This window comes from Liolophura sinensis, chromosome 1 (assembly GCF_032854445.1).
Source record: "Liolophura sinensis isolate JHLJ2023 chromosome 1, CUHK_Ljap_v2, whole genome shotgun sequence".
NCBI classification, from domain to species: Eukaryota; Metazoa; Mollusca; class Polyplacophora; order Chitonida; family Chitonidae; genus Liolophura; species Liolophura sinensis.
Genome location: NC_088295.1, coordinates 4,558,219 through 4,581,819, shown reverse-complemented (window position 1 = coordinate 4,581,819; position 23,601 = coordinate 4,558,219). Strand labels below are relative to the sequence as shown.

The window sequence follows — 23,601 nt, the reverse complement described above, 5'->3', positions numbered from 1 at the left end:
TTATAGCCCCCTCTTGTAGGTAATTTTGGCTTACATGTTTGACATTTGACGTTTGTGTTGAATGTTGTCAATATTCATGCGTATATACAGTTAAACCTAAGCTGCATTACGTTGTTTTCTTACACTAGTTGAAACTCCCTTTTTAGGATTACATAATTAACACGGAAAGCAGGTACTGATGGTCGCCATCAGGCTGTCAATGTTTTTTATGGGCCACTCCTAATTATCTTTGTGTCTACGGCTTGTTTGTGTGGACCACAAGCATAATTTTATTATCATAAAAACCCGTAATGTAATAATGATTAAACGATATTGGTAGCACTTTCTAGCCGTAATGTTATAGGCCTATAGGCCTATTATGGGTTACAAGAGTTTGATTACATGATGTTTTTTTTAAATTTTTTTTAGTCAGTTTGTTTGGTTTTTTTTCTCGTCTTTCCTTTTAGTGACCCAAGAGGCTGATTAATTTTGCAGACGTGTCACCCTTGGACAATAAGCTGTGACTGGGTTTATGCTCAAGTCAGCCATGACGATTACCCCGGGTCGGCCTTTGGTCCCACTTGCTTATTGATTCAAGTCCAAGACGTCCACAACCTTCAGTATAACGTGTTGTTAGGTGAGAAATGTCCACAGCCTTGAGCGACGATCACAGCTGGCAGGACTACACTTCACCTTCCGTTTAACCGGCAATTTATATTTATCTAAACGAATATACTTCTAGGCCAATATAGTGGACAAGTCAGCCATCAATTGTGTGTTATATAGTAAGATCTGAACATGACATAGTGATCGTTCAATGTCGGATTATAGCGGGCAAGCGCGCAGTGATATGAGGCAGGCTGCGAGCAGAGGCAGAGGCACGTGCACATGCTCGCGCTGTTGGCAGGAGTGACAAACACGACAACAACAACGACGACCTGTCAACTCTCAGTTTCATGCCGACAGGTGTGAGACTTTAAAGCGTAACCCATGGGAGTTTTAGTATTTGCTGTGAACATGTGTTTTCTGTGTTCGCTTAGAGATACGCTGAAATAAGAAGACGCGAGGTTTGGAAGCGTTTGAGACGCTGACATTTCTACGGGTGATCAGAGCCCAGGTAGAGGAATTGTGTACAGGGTGGGGGACTGAGGACATGCCACTGGGTAGGCTTACTCTGGATACACACCAACGGTACAACCGTCCCCATCGGTCCTGTTGTTCGGCCTGTTTGTGATGAATACCAATTAATACATCTGCAATATTCACGATGTAAAGGATAGGGCCATATACTAATGTCATGGTGACGATGAATGTAGAATCTAATGTTAAAATGTTGTTTGTGACCTGACTTCGGACAGTTGCCGTGAGTCGTGATGAATGGAAAGATGAAGCCAGGAGGTGGCGAGCAGAATCTGCTGGTAAGTTCATCGTCAGCTGAGACTACCCCCTCTCCCCTCCTCGCTGCTGACCATTGATTCCCCCCCCCCCCCCCGCCGTGTCAAAGTACAATAATGACCAGTAGATGTGACATTTTGGTATTGTTTGAAACTTAACCCTGAGTTAATGGAAGTACCGTTATTTTTTTCCTGCAGCTATGGAGTTGAAAGTGTAAGTTAAATATATGACAAAATGGAATTAATAATTATTCATACCAAAAGATAATTCTTCTGATACCTTGTTGTAGATATGTATGCATCATCACATGACTCATAAAGACATGTAGAAATGGGTATTTCATTAATACTGGTATAACTCAACAATGCTGAATGTACTACCTCCATATGTTATATTTCTGACATTCATTCTGTCAGTAGACAGACAAGGTAAATGCCAGAGTGTTAAATGAGGAGGGATGTAGCTGTGTGAATTGATACTGGTATAGTAATAGGCGTGATGTTTATGTTATATAGGTGGCACTTAGGATAAGACCATTGTCAGAAGATGAGCTGGTGCAGGGTGCTACAGAAATTGCTCACAAAGTGGAGGACAAGGTAAGTAGTTAAGTTAATGACTGCATCTTAGTGACCCAGGTTTGGAAGATTAAACTTCAATTAATAAAGGTGGTAATAAAGTGGCATTATATGTAAGTATACTCTATTATGTCCACATGGGTATTTGTTCTTCAGAAAACTTTAGATACCAATACATATGTTATATACAAACATATTGTATTTTTTTTCCTACACTTCTATTTATTATGTAGTGTGCTTTATATGGACCATGTGTCTGAAATAAAACCATCTGTATGTATGTATATATAGTTATATATGTATATGCTTCACACTTGGTCACAACAATGAAAATAGTAATACCTGGTACAATGAATGCTACTCATCATACATGTATGTAGACACAGAATTTACCTGAGCAATCTTTTACACTATTGTTGTCAAGTTTTCCTAAATGCCAAAAAAGGTGAGCGGCCCCACCCAGTCACCTCCAGTGCTGAACCAGGTTATTCTCCTGATGTCATGCAATGGCTCATGTACTGTAATTCTTCAACCTGTTCACATGTTTGGAAGGTGTTTATTAAAGCGTATTCTGAAGGTGTTATTCTGTTTAGACTGTAAAGTTACACTTTTTGTGAAGTCCTGAAAGTGGCCAATCCAACCAATACAGTTTTATTTCCAAAATCAAATTAAGTATGTGCATAAATTGCGCTGAAAGTTTCTCTCTCATAGGTGGTAAAGTGGAGGAATTATTATTACATATTGTATGTTGTTATTTTGTATATACATATCCAGTCACATGTACAGTGTATTTCAAGTGACGTTACCTGTAGTACACATCCTCTTGACATTTTTATCTCACTGGACAAGGTTCAAATGAAGCTGGTCATAACAGAGGTTAACTTCTCAGTTTGTAGAGGTTAAGTCGTTTACATCTTCAACAAATTTATTTAAGTAATTTGCAGCAAAGTTGCTTAGAAGAAATGTTGTACATAGTATTTAGGGTTGAATACAGGTTTTTAACTTTAGCACCTTTTAGTAAGCTAATTTGTATGTGAAATGCTGTAGTACATACCATTTAGGGTCAAATACAGGTTTTTAACTTTAGCACCTTTTAGTAAGCTAATTTGGATATTAAATGCTGTAGTACATACTATTTGGGGTCAAATACCGCTTTTTAACTTCAGCAATAAGCAAATCTTATATTTTCAGATAAGAAACCTTAACATAATGCCTTACACCCCAAAGTATAATATCAGTATAACAGATAAATCTTGGTCCTTTAAGAATATAAGGAATTTTAAGTTATAGAACATTTTAATAAGATAAATTTATCAGGCAGTATTTCCCATAATTTGGGCTGCAATTATTTTGACACGTCTGAAGGGTATCGGAATGTCTGTGCATTTGGTGCTGGCATTACATTTAAGGGCATGTTTTATGGGGTACATTGTGCAAATAAATGTCACTCCAAAAGATATGCATGTATACAGTAGCATGTGTCTGTATATGAGTTAGGTACAAGACTGGGTGTTGTGCCTTTTTGTTGGACGGGGGAATGGCAGTAATTAGAATTTTGACGTGTTTTATATTGGAGACTGGCCATTAATGCAGTTTACCCGTCTGAAATGATTAGCAGTTGAGGGAGACTGTTTTTGTACAGGTGATTAAGCACCGTTCCATTTGCTTTGATGAATGTACATTGTGGAGGTGAAAGTTGATGCTGTCTGTTACGAGTGTAATTGAGCTCTCTTCCATCAATTTTTCACCACAAAGAGGGCTCGACACTCATTACGCCAAATTGCTCTGCTTAGCTACATTGCATTATTGATTGGGGAATGTTTTTTTTTTTTTTGCGGTGTGTAACATAATATGAAATGTTGTGGGCTTTTGTTGTGCTGAGGTCCTGTGATATGACCAGGGACCAATGTTGTGTATGGTCATGGTCTGGTGGAGTGGTCAACATGGGGCTTGTGCATGCATATGTGGTGACTGGGGAAAATAGGACTGGTCAACAGGGGGATTATGCATGTATATGTGGTAACTGGGGAAAATAGGACTGGTCAACAGGGGGATTGTGCATGCACATGTGGTAACTGGGGAAAATAGGACTGGTCAACAGGGGGATTATGCATATATCGTGTGATGACAAGGAAAAATACGACTGGTCAACAGGTGGATTGTGCATGTATATGTGGTGACTGGGGAAAAATGTGACTGATCAGAGAGGGAATTGTGTGTGTATGTGGTGACTGGGGGGAATAGGACTGCTTGACAAGGGCATTGTGTGTGTATGTGGTGACTGGGGGGAATAGGACTGCTTGACAAGGGCATTGTGTGTGTATGGGGTGACTGGAGGAAAATATGACTGATCAACAAGGGGATTGTGTGTGTATGTGGTTGACTGATCAACAGGGGAATTATACATGATTGTGTTGACTGGGGGAAAATAAGACTGATCAACAGGGGAATTATACATGATTGTGTTGACTGGGGGAAAATAAGACTGATCAACAGGGGAATTATACATGATTGTGTTGACTGGGGGAAAATAAGACTGATCAACAGGGGAATTATACATGATTGTGTTGACTGGGGGAAAATAAGACTGATCAACAGGGGAATTATACATGATTGTGTTGACTGGGGGAAAATAAGACTGATCAACAGGGGAATTATACATGATTGTGTTGACTGGGGGAAAATAAGACTGATCAACAGGGATATTGTGCATGTATCATGTGATGACAGGTGTATCATTGTGGTGACTAGGGAATGGGTGTCATTCAGCTGATCAGTAGGGAGATTGTGCGTGCATGATGTGGTGGCTGTGGGGAAATGATGACAAGGGGAAATAGGACTGGTCAGCAGGGGGATTGTGCATGTATCATGTGGTGACTGGGGGAAAATAGGACCAGTCCTGTGCACAGATTTTGCTGAGAATACCTGTACACTGTAAAGGTGTGTATATATGTGTAGATGTTGCACTGTACATATAGATCTACCTGTTCACTGTACAGGTGTATATGTGTATATGGGGGCCTCCGTGGCTCAGTTGGTGAGCACGCTAGCGCAGCGTAATGATACAGGAGCCTCTCACCAATGCGGTCACTGTGAGTTCAAGCCCATGCTGGCCTCCTCTCTGGCCCTACTTGGGAAAAGTCTGCCAGCAACCTGCGGATGGCCGTGGGTTTCCCCCGGGCTCTGCCCGGTTTCCTCCCACCATAATGTTGGCTGCTGTCGTATAAGTGAAATATTCTTGAGTACAGTGTGAAACAGCAATCAGATAAATAAATAATTATGTGTACATGTATATCTAGCTGTGACTATCTCCTTTACAGGCATACATGTACATATAGATCTACCTGTTCACTGTACAGGTGTATACATGTGTACATGTATATCTAGCTGTGCCTGTTTCCTCTACAGGCATACATGTACATATAGATCTACCTGTTCACTGTACAGGTGTATACATGTGTACATGTATATCTAGCTGTGCCTGTTTCCTCTACAGGTATACATGTACATATAGATCTACCTGTTCACTGTACAGGTGTATACATTCTTACATGTATATGTACCTGTGACTATGTCCTCTACAGGTATACATGTACATATAGATCTACCTGTTCACTGTACAGGTGTATCCATTCTTACATGTATATGTACCTGTGACTATCTCCTCTACACGCATGCATGTACATATAGATCTACCTGTCACTGTACAGGTGTATACACATGTACATGTATATGTAGCTATGCCTGTTTCCTCTACAGGTATACATGTACATATAGATCTACCTGTTCACTGTACAGGTGTATACATGTGTACATGTATATCTAGCTGTGCCTGTTTCCTCTACAGGTATACATGTACATATAGATCTACCTGTTCACTGTACAGGTGTATACATGTGTACATGTATATCTAGCTGTGCCTGTTTCCTCTACAGGTATACATGTACATATAGATCTACCTGTTCACTGTACAGGTGTATACATTCTTACATGTATATGTACCTGTGACTATGTCCTCTACAGGTATACATGTACATATAGATCTACCTGTTCACTGTACAGGTGTATCCATTCTTACATGTATATGTACCTGTGACTATCTCCTCTACACGCATGCATGTACATATAGATCTACCTGTCACTGTACAGGTGTATACACATGTACATGTATATGTAGCTATGCCTGTTTCCTCTACAGGTATACATGTACATATAGATCTACCTGTTCACTGTACAGGTGTATACACATGTACATGTATATGTAGCTATGCCTGTTTCCTCTACAGCTATACATGTACATATAGATCTACCAATCTCAAGCTGACTTGTGGGTCAATGCTGTTGGTATACACGGACTTTTGTTGAACCCGAATATATGGTTGTTATTTGCTGTGTGTATCTGATACATAGGCTCTGACAGTAAGGTGTTGAACAGCCCCCTTTATGTCACACAAACTGGAGTAGAGGAGTCATGCTTAGTGCTAACAATAACATGCCACAGCCATGGCCGCACAACCTGGCAACAAACTTAAGTCAGTGTTCATAACCTAAGCCTAATTGAAAAGAGAGTCCTAAGTGTGGATAGTACCTGAGCCATAGAGTATGTATCTGTGTAGCAGTGTATGATAAAATAAACAGGTGTATACAGTAGGTAGGCAGATGCTGAGAGAACTGTTGTCTTTAGATGTCCATGTAAATGGGATGGGTGTGAAGAGACACGTTTGCATGTGGCTGATATTGGCTTTTATCCAGACAGATTTCAATCTTAATGCTAAATTTTTTGTGCATTTTGTTAGTTGCATCTCTCGAAGTTACATCCAAATTTTGTTGTACTTGAAATAGTTTGTATTAAAACAAACTTCACCTTTTAATACGCAAAGTACGCAGTACCTATGAAGTTCAGGTGGTTAAGATTCCATCTTACTGTGTACAGTATTTCACCTAAGTTTTGTGTGTAAAGTGCACATTCAGAAGCAAGTAAAGGCCTTAAAATGACACCTTTGATACAAACATGTAAATTTTTTCTCATAGGAAATCAATCAAATTTCACGCACAAATGTTATCTGACCATAAGGTGAATGAAGCAGTCAGAATCAAGCAAAGTGTGTCTCTTGGAAAATGCTAAACTTAAGGTGAAATACAGTATTTTCTACAAATACTTATTACATTTATGCAAATGATGTTAAAATGTATACTAAAGAGCTCTTGAGCATCATGTGATGTGTTATACTCTTGTTAATATTTTCAAAATTGGTAGATAAAAAATGCACATTTACAGGGAAAAATAACTGAAATAATTCTTCAAAATAATTGATTAAGTTAAAGTCTGAACATTTTTCAACAATATTATTTGTGTAAATGTATAGTTTTTGTGGAATAAAATTATTCAGTATTTAACATAATGAACGAACATTTACGGTTTGGTGACTACATTATATATATGTATATGTGTCTGTGTACAGCTAGATGTGTGTGTGGAAGTGGAAGTGGAGTCCAGGCCAGCTGTTGGCAGCTTACTGTTTACCCTAACCCTTGAGGTTATTGGATTTTGGCGATGTCTTTGACATTTGTATGCCTAATAAATCAATGAGTGTTGTCCACAAACAACGACGAAGTTACCTTTTATGTCCTACTACCTCTTGAGCTCATAGACTTTATCTATTATCTTTTGACCTTTGAGTGGGAAAATATCATCTGAAAGCCAGTATCATTAACGTGTTTATTAGTGTGTAGCAGACACATTTGGTGATTTAACGCTATTGCCTTCAGGAATCCTTCAATGGCCCCAGACATCAGCAGAGGCACTCTGTGCAGACGTAATTTCTGTAGTACATGTATGTACATACGTGTACATGGGAACATGTGATTTAACAATCATTGATGCAAGTAATCCAGCACATGTTTGAGACACATGTATGTACCTTATCTTTATGTAGAGTACATTCTTCCAGGCTCCGCTCGTTTTCCTCCCACCATAATGCTGGTTGCCGTCATGTAAGTGAAATATTCTTGAGTACGTTGTAGAACACCAATCAAATAAATAAATAAATAAATTATACAGAGTAAATTTATTTGATGTGGGTCACTTTCCCAAAAGAGATTCCTGAAATCTAGAATTGCTCTGCTAAGTTCACTGATCTACGCCTGACAATTTCCTTTCCCATTCTCATTTGATTTTATGATTAATGCATAACATGCACTTGTTAGTGAAAAGGGTCTAGACTATTTAGAAACAAAGCATTGCCAGTGAGAGCGATCTCTCCACCCTCCCCGTCCTTTCACAGAAAAACGAATGACACCTTTAAATAGTGTCATTTTATAATGTCATTGTTTGGTACATGTTGAGAGTTTTCAGAGTAATGTATTTATAAATTGAAAGCTTGTGGCAATATTGAAGTTCAAACAAATGAACTTGTGGTCAGTGGTATGTAGACCAGTTGTAAGATACATGATTCCGACCAAGAAGCTGACGATGTTTGGATGCAGTCATGTCATTTGAGAAGGAATTCTGAACAGGGCTGTGTAAGGATGATTTTCCAGTGAAATGGTGTCTTAGTCTGTACATTTATTTCACAGTGGGAAAGGGTTTCACTAACTTGCCAAAGGCTGATGAATTATTCTTGGCATTTCAGTTTCCTCCACCCATAAACTGATCTTCACTGTAGAAACAAAAATGTTGGAGAATGTTGATCTGGCTTAGGATGGTGATGACCTGAACAGTGTTGACTGTATAACCTCCTTGTCCACAGATGGTTGTCCTGCTTGACCCCTTGGAGGACCATGATGACATTCTGAGAGCAAATCGCTCACGAGAGAGGACAGTTTGTGTTTGACTGTGCCTTTGATGGCTCGGCAACACAGGTGAGTGGCAGCTGACAATGTCAGGTAGGACATTTAATTAGGCACAGCAGGAGGATATACTCAGGTGGAATCAGGTCATCTGTGTCTTACACCTGAGCTCTTCAAGGGGATAAACACAACAGCCATACCTGTGCCATAATTGGTTTTGCCATTTCCATGGTGACATGGCACTTATCGTATCTCGTAGGAGATTCCATTTATTCTTGAATGTCTGTAGATGAAGCTAATTACTTTTTTCTAGGCCATGTTTAATCCTGCCCACAGGTGTACTTAACAGAGGAGATTATATTTACTTACTTTAATTGAAGTGTGGTTAATGTATGCCTCTTCACTCAGTGTGAAAAACTTGGGGGCGGTGTGGTACTCTATCAAATCCTGAGTCAGCCAGTTGTTTAATGCCTTCACCTCAGTCAGTCTGAAGATGGCTCTGATACGAGTATAGGTAATCTAATTTCAGCCTAACTTTAATCCTAATCGCATTTATTTGTTAGAGGGAAAGACTAATTACTTATTGATCTCCCATGAAAAACATTCCAATTTTTCTCCCCCAAGAACATGCTTATGTTAAGGGCCCAGTCACTTGTATTCCCATTATCTGCCCTGCTTATTCTGCTGCTGGCATGCAAATAAATTCATGGTTCAATTGAGGCATGTAGAAGAAGTTTGTATGATTAGGTCATTTTCTGTGTGAACAGTTAGACAGGTGAGAAGCTCGTGTAAGTGTGATAGAGACTTGCAGTGGTAATGGACATCAGCTGTTGTAGCAACCCTCTTTGATATCTGAACTTATCAGTCCTGGAAAACAGCCTTGCTATTTTTCCAGTATCACACATTTTTTCTATCTTTTGTTTCTCTACTTGTTTAAACATTGACAACTTCATACTGACCTAAAAATAGTAAATAAACAAGTAAAATCACATGCAACTAGGTCTATGAGACCAGGAGATCTGAAAATGTCAGGCCTTGAAAATCTAGGAGTGGAACATGTACCAAGGTCAAGTTACGCTTCAGTCTGTGTGCTCTCAACACTTCAACACAATTGCTAACATATATATACATATATACATGTATACATGGAAAAGCCCTTTGAGTACTTAGTATATTAGAGTGATATTAATCAAATTCTGTCACATACATCTACAAATGTACCAAAAGCCTTCATAAACTCATTCAGGTTCAGTAATACACAACTTTCTCCATGTTGTTTTGTTCTCAACTTTCTCCATGTTTTTTGTTCTTAAACAGGAGGAGGTCTACAGAACTACCACAAAGTTTCTCATCAACAATGTTATCAGTGGCTACAACGCAACAGTCTTTGCTTATGGTGCTACAGGTATACAAGCGGAGGGTCTGCATTAACAGGAAGCATGTAAAAGCACTCTGTTTTATGTTAGAGAATATGTAGATTGGTTACTTTTAGTTAATATATTTAAATGCATAATGATTTTCTGGTTATGTTGATGAAGAAGACTTCAAAAAATTTAGAAATTAATGTGTGTGTTTTTATAATTTTATTGTATTACTTTTATCTGGTTAGAAACTTTGGATGAGAAGTGTTGGTAAATCCTTGGCTAGTCCTCTGGCTGCAGGCCTGTCAATACAAACAAACACAACATGTAGAGTAAAACCAACCCAGCGATGACGGTGTGATATGTGGCAAATAATCACACCTAATTGATGAAATCCAGCCTCTTTCCACTTTACCTCAGTTAAGGTTTTATTCTATCTGTTTATGGCTCCATGGCCTTAGCAGAATTCTGTGACATTGAATGCAACTTACTAGACATCACTGGTTTACAATTACTCAAAATGTTGTGTTGTCTTCACATTTGATAAACGTGCACATGTATCTTGTTAATATATTCTATAGTCCCATTGTCTGATGTGTATATTAGGTGCTGGGAAGACATACACAATGCTGGGGCCAGACAATGGTGAGCCTGGTATCATGTCACGCACCCTGAATGACCTGTTTGAAGAGATGGAGAAGTCCATTGAGGATATGTCCTACAATGTCTCCATGTCATATCTGGAGGTAAGACCAAATATGATTCATAACCTCTCAAGGATATGTCCTACAGTGTCTCGATGTCATATCTGGAGGTAATGCATGATTCATAACCTCTCCAGGATATGTCCTACAGTCTCTCGATGTCATATCTGGAGGTAATGCATGATTCATAACCTCTCCAGGATATGTCCTACAGTGTCTCCATGTCATATCTGGAGGTAATGCATGATTCATAACCTTTAAAGAATATGTCCTACAGTGTCTCGATGTCATATCTGGAGGTAATGCATGATTCATAACCTTTCAAGGATATGTCCTACAGTCTCTCGATGTCATATCTGGAGGTAATGCATGATTCATAACCTCTCAAGGATAAACCCTACAGTGTCTCCATGTCATATCTGGAGGTAATGCATGATTCATAACCTCTCCAGGATATGTCCTACAGTCTCTCGATGTCATATCTGGAGGTAATGCATGATTCATAACCTCTCCAGGATATGTCCTACAGTGTCTCCATGTCATATCTGGAGGTAATGCATGATTCATAACCTTTAAAGAATATGTCCTACAGTGTCTCGATGTCATATCTGGAGGTAATGCATGATTCATAACCTTTCAAGGATATGTCCTACAGTCTCTCGATGTCATATCTGGAGGTAATGCATGATTCATAACCTCTCCAGGATATGTCCTACAGTGTCTCCATGTCATATCTGGAGGTAATGCATGATTCATAACCTTTAAAGAATATGTCCTACAGTGTCTCGATGTCATATCTGGAGGTAATGCATGATTCATAACCTCTCCAGAATATGTCCTACAGTGTCTCCATGTCATATCTGGAGGTAATGCATGATTCATAACCTCTCCAGGATATGTCCTACAGTCTCTCGATGTCATATCTGGAGGTAATGCATGATTCATAATCTCTGAAGGATATGTCCTACAGTCTCTCGATGTCATATCTGGAGGTAATGCATTATTCATAACCTCTGAAGGATATGTCCTACAGTGTCTCCATGTCGTATCTGGAGGTAAGATCATATGTGATTCATAACCTTTCAAGGATATGTCCTGTAGGACATCGATGTCTGGAAATAGACCACGGATATGGGCTAAAAAATGTTGGTGTCCTAGCTGGAGGATGCTTGTCAGCCAGTATGTGTATGAAAAATTCATGAGTACTTCTTTACACTTGTTACACCTTAATTACAAAATTTAATTTGCTTCAAAATGAAAGGGAATTGGATTTATCTAGTTTTGTGCCTAAACTCTTCACATATATACAGGTGTATAAAGCTGTTTACACAGATCTCTACATGTACTGTATGTACATAGTTGTCATGTACCTGTATTCCTGTAGGTGTATAAAGGAATTCATGTAATTGCTGATGTAAACTGATATGTACACAAGACTCTATACAGGTGTATACATACACATACATGTGTGTACATGTACAAACAGGTATATATGTAACTATGTACAGGTATATGTTTACACTTTTGTGTACACTGTGACATGTGTACAGGCACATAGCCAGTCTGCATTATCTACTGTCCCTAATCATTCAGTTGTGGTGTTTGTATGTGGCACTTGTTATGAGTACATGTACTTCCCACTGTTAGACATGCAGAACTGATTTACCGGACAGTTGAAATGATTACTCTGACCTGTAATTAGTCACCATACACAGTCACCTGCGCTCAAAATGCCTGGGTAGGAGGAGAGGAGCTGGGAGAGGCTTGCAGGATGAAACACCTGACTATAACAGATCTAGAACTAAATGTGACTGGGAATAACTCAATCTGCTATCATTTATTCAGTTATTGTGTTTTTTTTATTTTGCCTGTCACATAATTACCTGGCTGTCTTACAGTCATGAGGAGGTACACATGGATTAATAAATCAGAATGGAAATTGTTCATGTACATATACTGCTCATGCACTACTCTGTCTCAGTTTTACTGACAAGTGGGAAACATTTTGAGGTTCAGATACAGTCAGAAAAAAGATTAAGTGTAATTATTGTGTAGACAGGAAGGAGGTAATCAGGAGTTACTTGTACATGTAGGTGTATGCTACATGTATGTGTGGAGAAAACTGTTACTGTAATCAGTGTGCATACATGAAGGAAGTGCATCCAGGCAGTAGATGTATGCTTTGTCTAGAGGAAAAGCAGAAGTGTATTCAGTGTGCAGGCATGAAGGAAGTGAACCGAGGCAGTAGGAAATAGGTATATGCTGTGTGAAGAGGAAAGGTGTCAATGTAAGAGTGTGCAGGCATGAAGAAAGTGTACTCAGGCAGTAGATGTATGCTGTGTGTAGATGAAAAGTGTAATTGTAATGAATGTGTGTAGGTAAACTTAGGGAGGAAGTGTATTCAGGAAGAAGGTTATGCTGTGTGAAGAGGAAAGGTGTTAATTTCACAGTGTGCAGGCATGGAGAATGTGTACTCAGGGAGTAGATGTATGGTTTGTCTGGAGGAAAAATGGGAGTGTAATCAGTGTGCAGACATGAAGGAAGTGTACCGATGCAGTAGATGTATGCTTTGTCTGGATGAAAAATGTAACCAGTGTGCAGGTAAGATTGGTAAAGGAACTGTATTTTCAGGATGTAGGTTATGCTGTGTGAAGAGGAAAGGTGTCAATGTAAGAGTGTGCAGGCATGAAGAAAGTGTACTCAGGCAGTAGATGTATGCTGTGTAGATGAAAAGTGTAAGTGTAATGAATGTGTAGGTAAGATTAGGAAGGAAGTGTGTTCAAGAAGTAGGTGTATGCTGTGTGAAGAGGAAAGGTGTTAACAGTGTGCAGGCATGAAAAAAAGGTACTCAGGGAGTAGGTGTATGCCGTGTGTAGATGAAAAGTGTAAGTGTAATGAATGTGTAGGTAAACTTAGGGATGAAGTGTATTCAGGAAGTAGGTTATGCTGTGTGAAGAGGAAAGGTGTTAATTTCACTGTGTGCAGGCATGGAGAGTGTGTACTCAGGGAGAAGATGTATGCTGTGTGTAGATGAAAAGTGTAAGTCTAGGTAAAATTAGGAAGGACGTGTATTCAGGAAGTAGGTGTATGCTGTGTGCTCTAGAGGAAGTGTGATCAAAAGATGTAGGTAAATAAAGGAAAGAACTGTGGTTTATTGTATTTAAAAAGAATTAATTATATGCTTACATGTGCTTGTGGAAAGAAAGTGTGAATAATGTGTACTGTATGGTATTTGTGTATTACTGTACACTTCCATTATGTACATGTACATGTCATGTGGAATTTTGTAAACTTGGTTTACATGTATATGGCGGGAAAAAGTGTAATTAGTGAAATGCTTTCCTTTAATTGAGGAAAAAAATCACTTTTGCAGGAGGCCAGCAGCTTGTATGTGGACTGTGTAGGAAAAACAATTAGTCTTCCTACAATCCTGCAAGAAGAGAAAATTACAAATTTATATTTTGTTTATGTAAATCTTGATTCACATAATCCTTCAGGTGGATGGATGATTAACATGACTAGGTGTGTTAATTACTTGTGGATAGCCTGATGTGAAACTAGCGTGACACCTCACCTCAACAGTCTTTTGGAATTACCTTGTACCTTTCCAGCTGATTAACCGTAGTCACATAATATGTATGTCTGGCTGCTGGCAGCACTTGCTGCAGTGCTGATAGATTTGTCTCTGTGTGTGTGGGGGGCTGGAGCAGCTAGATTATCACCATAACGACATCATGATCCCCCTCTGTTGTGCTGTGCAGTACACAGGGCAGCCAGACAGGAAACACTTGTCACTGTGTGATGTTATTGTTTTACAGCGGGTGTTTCTGCTGTTAATGGTGACTCAGCAGGAGTCTGTGAGAAACTGTGGTAAATCACCTGGATAGTGCTATAGATCATGTAACCTGACTCCAGAATCTCTCTGCTTCACTGCATGTCTGCCCCTTAGCCTGGCTGGAGTCCCACTTCACCCTGTCCTCTACTGCTGTCTTACCTGTACATGTACCTGTTGGCAGTCATGTCACCTGAGCATTGATCAGACCATATCAGATGTATAGCTGAAGTCAGACACCTGGCAGAAGGTTGGGTTTCATGTTTATTGGGCGGTTTCCTGTGTTACTAGAAGCAGATTGGTCATAATATATGACTATTCAGAGATATTGTGAAACAATCTTTGCAGTATACAGAAGTCTGATTGTTCTCATCCTTGTTTCGGTGACCAAGTACTCTGACAAGTCCAGTCACATTGTAGTCACACAAAGGGTGATTGTTGTGTTGTCTTTGTTTCGGTGACCTAGTACTCTGACAAGACCAGTCGCACTGTAGTCACACAAAGGGTGATTGTTGTGTTGTCCTTGTTTCGGTGACTGAGTACTTTGACAAGACCAGTCGCACTGTAGTCACACAAAGTGTGATTGTTGTGTTGTCCTCGTTTCGGTGACCAAGTACTCTGGCCAGACCAGTCGCACTGTAGTCACACAAAGGGTGATTGTTGTGTTGTCTTTGTTTCCGTGACCGAGTACTCTGGCAAGACCAATTGCACTGTAGTCACACAAAGGGTGATTGTTGTGTTTTCTTTGTTTCACTGACCGAGTACTCTGACAAGACCAGTCGCACTGTAGTCACAGAAAGGGTGATTATTGTGTTGTCTTTGTTTCGCTGACCGAGTACTCTGGCAAGACCAGTCGCACTGTAGTCACACAAAGGGTGATTGTTGTGTTGTCTTTGTTTCCGTGACCGAGTACTCTGGCAAGACCAATTGCACTGTAGTCACACAAAGGGTGATTGTTGTGTTTTCTTTGTTTCACTGACCGAGTACTCTGACAAGACCAGTCGCACTGTAGTCACAGAAAGGGTGATTGTTGTGTTGCCCTTGTTTCGGTGACTGAGTACTCTGGCAAGACCAGTCGCACTGTAGTCACACAAAGGGTGATTGTTGTGTTGTCTTTGTTTCGGTGACCGAGTACTCTGGCAAGGCCAGTCGCACTGTAGTCACACAAAGGGTGATTGTTGTGTTGTCTTTGTTTCGGTGACTGAGTACTCTGGCAAGGCCAGTTGCACTGTAGTCACACAAAGGGTGATTGTTGTGTTGTCCTTGTTTTGGTGACCGAGTACTCTGACAAGACCAGTCGCACTGTAGTCACACAAAGGGTGATTGTTGTGTTGTCCTTGTTTCAGTGACAGAGTACTCTGGCAATTGTTGTGTTTTCTTTGTTTCGGTGACCGAGTACTCTGACAAGACCAGTCACACTGTAGTCACACAAAGTGTGATTGTTGTGTTGTCCTTGTTTCGGTGACAGAGTGCTCTGACAAGATCAGTCGCACTGTAGTCACACAAAGGGTGATTGTTGTGTTGTCCTTGTTTCCGTGACCGAGTACTCTGACAAGACCAGTCGCACTGTAGTCACGCAAAGGGTGATTGTTGTGTTGTCTTTGTTTCCGTGACCTAGTACTCTGACAAGGCCAGTCACACTGTAGTCACAGAAAGGGTGATTGTTGTTTTGTCCTTGTTTCGGTGACCGAGTTTCCGTGACCGAGTACTCTGGCAAGACCAGTTGCACTGTAGTCACAGAAAGGGTGATTGTTGTGTTGTCCTTGTTTCCGTGACCGAGTACTCTGACAAGACCAGTCGCACTGTAGTTACACAAAGGGTGATTGTTGTGTTGTCTTTGTTTCGGTGACAGAGTACTCTGGCCAGACCAGTCGCACTGTAGTCACACAAAGGGTGATTGTTGTGTTGTCCTTGTTTCGGTGACAGAGTACTCTGGCAAGACCAGTCCCACTGTAGTCACACAAAGGGTGATTGTTGTGTTTTCTTTGTTTCACTGACCGAGTACTCTGACAAGACCAGTCGCACTGTAGTTACAGAAAGGGTGATTATTGTGTTGTCTTTGTTTCGCTGACCGAGTACTCTGGCAAGACCAGTCGCACTGTAGTCACACAAAGGGTGATTGTTGTGTTACCCTTGTTTTGGTGACCGAGTACTCTGACAAGACCAGTCACACTGTAGTCACACAAAGTGTGATTGTTGTGTTGTCTTTGTTTCGCTGACCGAGTACTCTGGCAAGACCAGTTGCACTGTAGTCACACAAAGGGTGATTGTTGTGTTGTCCTTGTTTCGGTGACCTAGTACTCTGGCAAGACCAGTTGCACTGTAGTCACACAAAGAGTGATTGTTGTGTTGTCCTTTTTTTTGGTGACCAAGTACTCTGGCAAGACCAGTCCCACTGTAGTCACACAAAGGGTGATTGTTGTGTTGTCCTTGTTTTGGTGACCGAGTACTGTGGCAATTGTTGTGTTGTCTTTGTTTCGGTGACCGAGTACTCTGGCAAGGCCAGTCGCACTGTAGTCACACAAAGGGTGATTGTTGTGTTGTCCTTGTTTCGGTGACCTAGTACTCTGGCAAGACCAGTCGCACTGTAGTCACACAAAGTGTGATTGTTGTGTTGTCCTTGTTTTGGTGACCGAGTACTCTGACAAGACCAGTCACACCATAACCACAGTAGACCGAAGTTTTTCCCTCTGTAAAGTCTTTCCGTAACCACTTTAGATCTAAGGTGTTCCCTCTATAGAGACTTGCCATAACCAGTTTAGACCTTCTGTAGAGTCTTTCTATAACCACTACTGTACCAGTAGGCCTAAATTATTCTCTTTGTAAAGTCTTGTCTTAACCATTGTTGGCCTTATTTGTTGCAACTGCTGTAGGCTTAAGTTGTTCCCTCTGCAGAGTTTTGCCATAGCCACTGCAGGACTAAGTTTTTCCGATAGCAGAGTCTTGCGCTAACCACATTAGGCTTAAGTTGTTCTGTCTGCAGAGCCTTGCCATAACCGCTGTAGGCCTATGTTGTTCCCTCTGTAGAGTATTGCTATAACCGCTGTTGGCCTAAGTTGTTCCCTCTGTAGAGTCTTGCCATAACCACAGTCGCCTTAAGTTGTTTCCTCTATAGAGTCTTTCCATGATCGTTGTAGACCTATGTTGTTCCCTCTGCAGAGTCTTGCCATAACCACTGCAGGACTAAGTTTTTCCGCCTGTAGAGTCTTGCTATAACCAATGTAGGCCTAAATTGTTCCCCCTGTAGAGTCTTGCTATAACCATTGTAGGCCTAAGTTGTTCCCATTGCAGAGTCTTGCCATAACCACAGTAGGCTTAAGCTGTTCCCTCTGTAGAGTCTTGCCATAACTGCTGTAGGCCTAAGTAGTTCCCTCTGCAGAGTCTTGCCATAACCGGTGTAGGTCTATGTTGTTTCCTCTGCAGAGTCTTACCATAACTGCTGTAGGCCTATGTTGTTCCCTGTGCAGAACCTTGCCATAACTGGTGTAGGCCTATGTTGTTCCCTCTGCAGAGTCTTGCCATAACCGCTGTAGGCCTAAGTTGTTCCCTCTTTTTAGAGCCTTGCCATAACGTTTGTAGGCCTATGTTGTACCCTCTGCAGAGTCTTGCCATAACTGCTGTAGGCCTATGTTGTTCCCTCTGCAGAGTCTTGCCATAACCACTGTAGGCCTATGTTGTTCCCTCTGCAGAGTCTTGCCAGAACCCGCTGTAGGCCTATGTTGTTCCCTCTGCAGTCTTGCCATAACCGCTGTAGGCCTATGTTGTTCTGTCTGCAGAGCCTTGCCATAACTGATGTTGGCCCAAGTTGTTCCCTCTGCAGAGTCTGGCCATAACTGCTGTAGGCCTAAGTTGTTCCCTCTGTAGAGTCTTGCCATAACCACTGCAGGACTAAGTTTTTCCGCCTGTAGAGTCTTGCTATAACCAATGTAGGCCTAAGTTGTTCCTCCTGTAGAGTCTTTCCATAACCACTGTAGGCCTATGTTGCTCCCTCTATAGAGTATTGCCATAACCGCTGTTGGCCTAAGTTGTTCCCTCTGCAGAGTTTTGCCATAAACACAGTAGGCCTAAGTTGTTCCCTCTATAGAGTCATGCCATAACCGCTGTAACTTGTTGTCTCTGTCCTACCTTCAGATTTATAATGAGATGATCCGTGACTTACTCTCACCAGCGTCAGGGATCTTGGACCTAAGGGATGATGCCAAGGGTGGAGTGCAGGTAGCCGGGCTGTCTGAGGTTTCTGCCAAGTCAACAGTAGAGGTATTAACATATGGTTCTACATGATCGTATCCTTCTGTGCTTACAGTGTGTTGATAGGGGAGCTTTGTTATTGGCAAAATCTTGATGTCGTTCAAACATTTGTTTGAAGGCCTTACATGCATATATTTATTATACATGTATATGATTTACTGATTGAATAGTAATTGTATAAAACTTTTTAATTGTATGAAAGCTCTAACAACTCCCTAAGTTGTATATACCTGTATTGTATTGTATCTACTGCTTTGTGTGTCCCAGGTAATGGACATGTTGATGAAGGGCAATAAGGAACGGACTCAGGAGCCTACAGCGGCCAACAAGACGTCATCAAGGTCACATGCTGTGCTGCAGGTGACAGTGAAACAGCGAAATCGCATCCGCAACACAATGCAGGAGGTGCGAGTGGGGAAGTTGTTCTTGGTTGACCTGGCCGGGTCAGAGCGTGCGGCAAACACCCACAACAGAGGCAAGAGAATGGTGGAGGGTGCCCACATCAACCGTTCTCTGCTGGCCCTGGGCAACTGCATCAATGCTCTCAGTAAGTACAGACTCGGTAGCTAGATTTGTATGTTGTCATTGTTCACAGTCTGACTGTTCAGCGTTTGGACACAGCATGGTGATGAACTAGCTCATGGATACAGTAATGCTGCTCTCCACAGATTGACTGTTCAGTGTTTGGGCACAGCATGGTGATGAACTAACTCATGGATACAGTAATGCTGCTCTCCACAGATTGACTGTTCAGTGTTTGGGCACAGCATGGTGATGAACTAGCTCATGGATACAGTAATGCTGCTCTCCACAGTCTGACTGTTCAGTGTTTGGGCACAGCATGGTGATGAACTAGCTCATGGATACAGTAATGCTGCTCTCCACAGATTGACTGTTCAATGTTTGGGCACAGCATGGTGATGAACTCATGGACACAGTAATGCTGCTCTCCACCGTACTTTTGACAATGATCATATTGTGCTGATATACTGCTGGTAATTGTCACATTGTGCTGATGTAGTGCTGGTAATGGCCTTATTGTGCTGGTGTACTGCTGGTAATGATCATATTGTGCTGATATACTGTTGGTAATGGCCTTATTGTGCTGATATACTGTTGGTAATGATCATATTGTGCTGATATACTGCTGGTAATTGTCACATTGTGCTGATGTAGTGCTGGTAATGGCCTTATTGTGCTGGTGTACTGCTGGTAATGATCATATTGTGCTGATATACTGTTGGTAATGGCCTTATTGTGCTGATATACTGTTGGTAATGATCATATTGTGCTGATATACTGTTGGTAATGGCCTTATTGTGCTGATATACTGTTGGTAATGATCATATTGTGCTGATATACTGCTGGTAATTGTCACATTGTGCTGATGTAGTGCTGGTAATGGCCTTATTGTGCTGGTGTACTGCTGGTAATGATCATATTGTGCTGATATACTGTTGGTAATGGCCTTATTGTGCTGATATACTGTTGGTAATGATCATATTGTGCTGATATACTGCTGGTAATTGTCACATTGTGCTGATGTAGTGCTGGTAATGGCCTTATTGTGCTGGTGTACTGCTGGTAATGATCATATTGTGCTGATATACTGTTGGTAATGGCCTTATTGTGCTGATATACTGTTGGTAATGGTCATATTGTGCTGATATGCTGTTGGTAATGGTCATATTGTGCTGATATGCTGTTGGTAATTGTCACATTATTCTGAATGGAAACATTTAATTACTTGTTGAACTGCTTAGGTGAAAAGAACGGGGCTAAGTATGTGAACTACCGTGATAGCAAACTGACGAGGATACTGAAGGATGCTCTGGGAGGAAACTGTAAGACGGTGATGATTGCCCATATCAGCCCTGCTAGCCTGCACTTTGAGGAGTCCCGAAACACACTTGTGTACGCTGACAGAGCCAAGCAGATCAGGACTAAGGTAAGACATTCACGCTGTGATACTGATCACTGAATGTGACCACTGCATTGACTACTTTGACTGAGTGGAAGTGATCAGTGTAGTGAACACTATTAAGGGTATACCAAGGGACCACATGTCAGCTAGGGTGATGTACCCCCACACTGTGTGGGTGACTTTAGTTTGTGGTCAACAGTAAGTTATATAGGCACAGTGTGTGGTGGTACAGATACAGATGAAACTGCTCAACTGTCAAACAGCTTTAACTGTCAGAGTTATCTCCCTTGTTTGGTACAAAAAATTGGTTGATTTTCTGAAACTAGTAATCAATGTCAGATTTAGTGTTTGTGGCTGTAACCTTCTGTTGAAATTTGCTGGTTACAGGTCAGACGTAATGTGACGGATGTTTCATACCATATCGCTCAGTACACCAACATTATCAGCGAGTTGCGGGATGAGATCGGTAGACTGCGTTCCAAGCTCCACCAGTCCAACCTTGTCAACAAACAGCGGGCAGTGGCAAAGATACATGCTGTTCAGTGTACGTTGTAACCACATGTAGTGGATAAGCTCATAAGTTGTTATGTGCAGATCTGTACAGAGCCTTGTGTAGGTTACTGCGGTACTGTTGCACTTCATGTTACTACAAACAAACTTTTTCCATTCCATCATTTCATAGAGATCATCTGGAAGTCAGAATTTTGTAAACCTGTCTTTATTATAGCTGCTCTCCTGGAAGCCTAACTGTTGCTGAGTATTATGTTGCTACTGCATTTTTTTGCTCTCTCCAATTGTGACGTTGTTGGTACTGTTGCAGCGGAGGTCTTGCAGGCAAGGAAAAGCGACAACCGAGCAGAACTTGATAAATTACGTGAGAAGCTGTTGACGGCATTTAAGGACCAAATGGTTGTCAGGTAAATACAACCTAGCGCTATATTAAAGTCAGTAAGTGTCCATTTGACAGTACTAGCATCCTTTGTCACTCTCACCCAATCTTCCAAGCAGATGTGTCAGGGTTGCAAATTATGCAGCAGTATTCTTGAGCAATTTTCCTCTCAATCAAACTCTAGTTGCCTCGTCTTTACAAATAATTTTGTGTTAAGTTGTGCTGTTATAAGGCAACTTTCAGGCGGTATTGCTGTATTTGGAGGCGTACATGTACCTTATGTTGTTGATTTGCAGACGTAATGTGATGGAGTTGACAAATGCATCGATGGAGATCAGCTTGGAGATCAGCAGAAACCAGCTTATCATCAGCGAGTAAGCGCTCTTCCTCTTAGAAATGGTTTGAAGTAGGATTGGAGGAAAAGTTAGTCATCAGCTCTGATATAGGTAGCAGGTGGGAATATCCTAATACTAAAGACTGAACATATAATTGCTGATAGGGGATGCAGGATGAGCTGTAGCATAAGAAATGTGAAGAAAACATAGTTGGTACATGGTGATTTCATATGTTTCTGTTTATTTTAGATATTACAAACATAACATGGTATATTGTAAAGTTATCAATTGGAACAATAATATTAAATCACACAATAGTTTAAAGGTAATAGAAACTTGATTGTGTCATCATTACTGTGTGAGTAGGGCTCGGTATGCATGAGAACTTAAGACATGACTCTACTCAGCTGATCATCCATGAGTTGGTCCAAGTTGCTCACGGCCACTTGACCTTAAGGTTGACCGGCATACAGGTGATGACTGGAGTACTTGCCCTAAGGTTGCTGGGCGTACAAGTGATGACTGGAGTACTTGACCTTAAGGTTGCTGGGCGTACAGGTTATGACTGGAGTACTTGCCCTAAGGGTGCCCAGCATACAGGTGAGGACTGGTGTATGTCAGGGGATAACGGCCACTTGACCTCAAGGTTGCTGGGCGTACAGGTTATGACTGGAGTACTTGCCCTAAGGTTGCCCAGCATACAGGTGAGGACTGGTGTACGTCAGGGGATGATGGCCACTTGACCTTAAGGTTGCTGGGCATACAGGTGATGACTGGAGTACTTGACCTTAAGGTTGCCCAGCATACAGGTGAGGACTGGTGTACGTCAGCTGATGACGGCCACTTGACCTTAAGGTTGACCGGCATACAGGTGATGACTGCAGTACTTGACCTTAAGGTTGCCCAGCATACAGGTGAGGACTGGTGTTCTTCAGGTGATGACTGGAGTACTTGACCTTAAGGTTGCTGGGCGTACAGGTTATGACTGGAGTACTTGCCCTAAGGTTGCCCAGCATACAGGTGAGGACTGGTGTACGTCAGGGGATGACGGCCACTTGAGCTTAAGGTTGTTGGGCGTACAGGTTATGACTGGAGTACTTGCCCTAAGGGTGCCCAGCATACAGGTGAGGACTGGTGTACGTCAGCGGATGATGGCCACTTGACCTTAAGGTTGCTGGGCATACAGGTTATGACTGGAGTACTTGCCCTAAGGTTGCCCAGCATACAGGTGAGGACTGGTGTTCTTCAGGGGATGACAGCCACTTGACCTTAAGGTTGCTGGGCATACAGGTTATGACTGGAGTACTTGCCCTAAGGTTGCTGGGCATACAGGTGAGGACTGGTGTTCTTCAGGGGATGACGGCCACTTGAGCTTAAGGTTGCTGGGCATACAGGTGATGACTGGAGTACTTGATCTTAAGGTTGCTGGGCGTACAGGTTATGACTGGAGTACTTGCCCTAAGGGTGCCCAGCATACAGGTGAGGACTGGTGTACGTCAGGGGATGATGGCCACTTGACCTTAAGGTTGCTGGGCGTACAGGTTATGACTGGAGTACTTGCCCTAAGGTT

General features: G+C 41.5%; 1 protein-coding gene across 1 annotated transcript in view; it reads left to right on the top strand.

Annotated features, from left to right (window-relative positions):
* Positions 1-495: 495 nt before the first annotated feature.
* LOC135479461 (kinesin-like protein KIF19) overlaps positions 496-23,601 on the top strand; it is a 34,823-nt gene continuing 11,717 nt past the window's right edge. The window contains 12 exon segments of the mRNA XM_064759308.1: positions 496-1,397; positions 1,890-1,970; positions 8,699-8,767; positions 8,769-8,810; positions 10,056-10,143; positions 10,706-10,845; positions 18,767-18,892; positions 19,151-19,430; positions 20,647-20,831; positions 21,195-21,351; positions 21,628-21,724; positions 21,993-22,070. Of these exon segments, the coding sequence (XP_064615378.1) occupies positions 1,353-1,397; positions 1,890-1,970; positions 8,699-8,767; positions 8,769-8,810; positions 10,056-10,143; positions 10,706-10,845; positions 18,767-18,892; positions 19,151-19,430; positions 20,647-20,831; positions 21,195-21,351; positions 21,628-21,724; positions 21,993-22,070 (1,388 nt within the window). The 5' untranslated portion in view covers positions 496-1,352.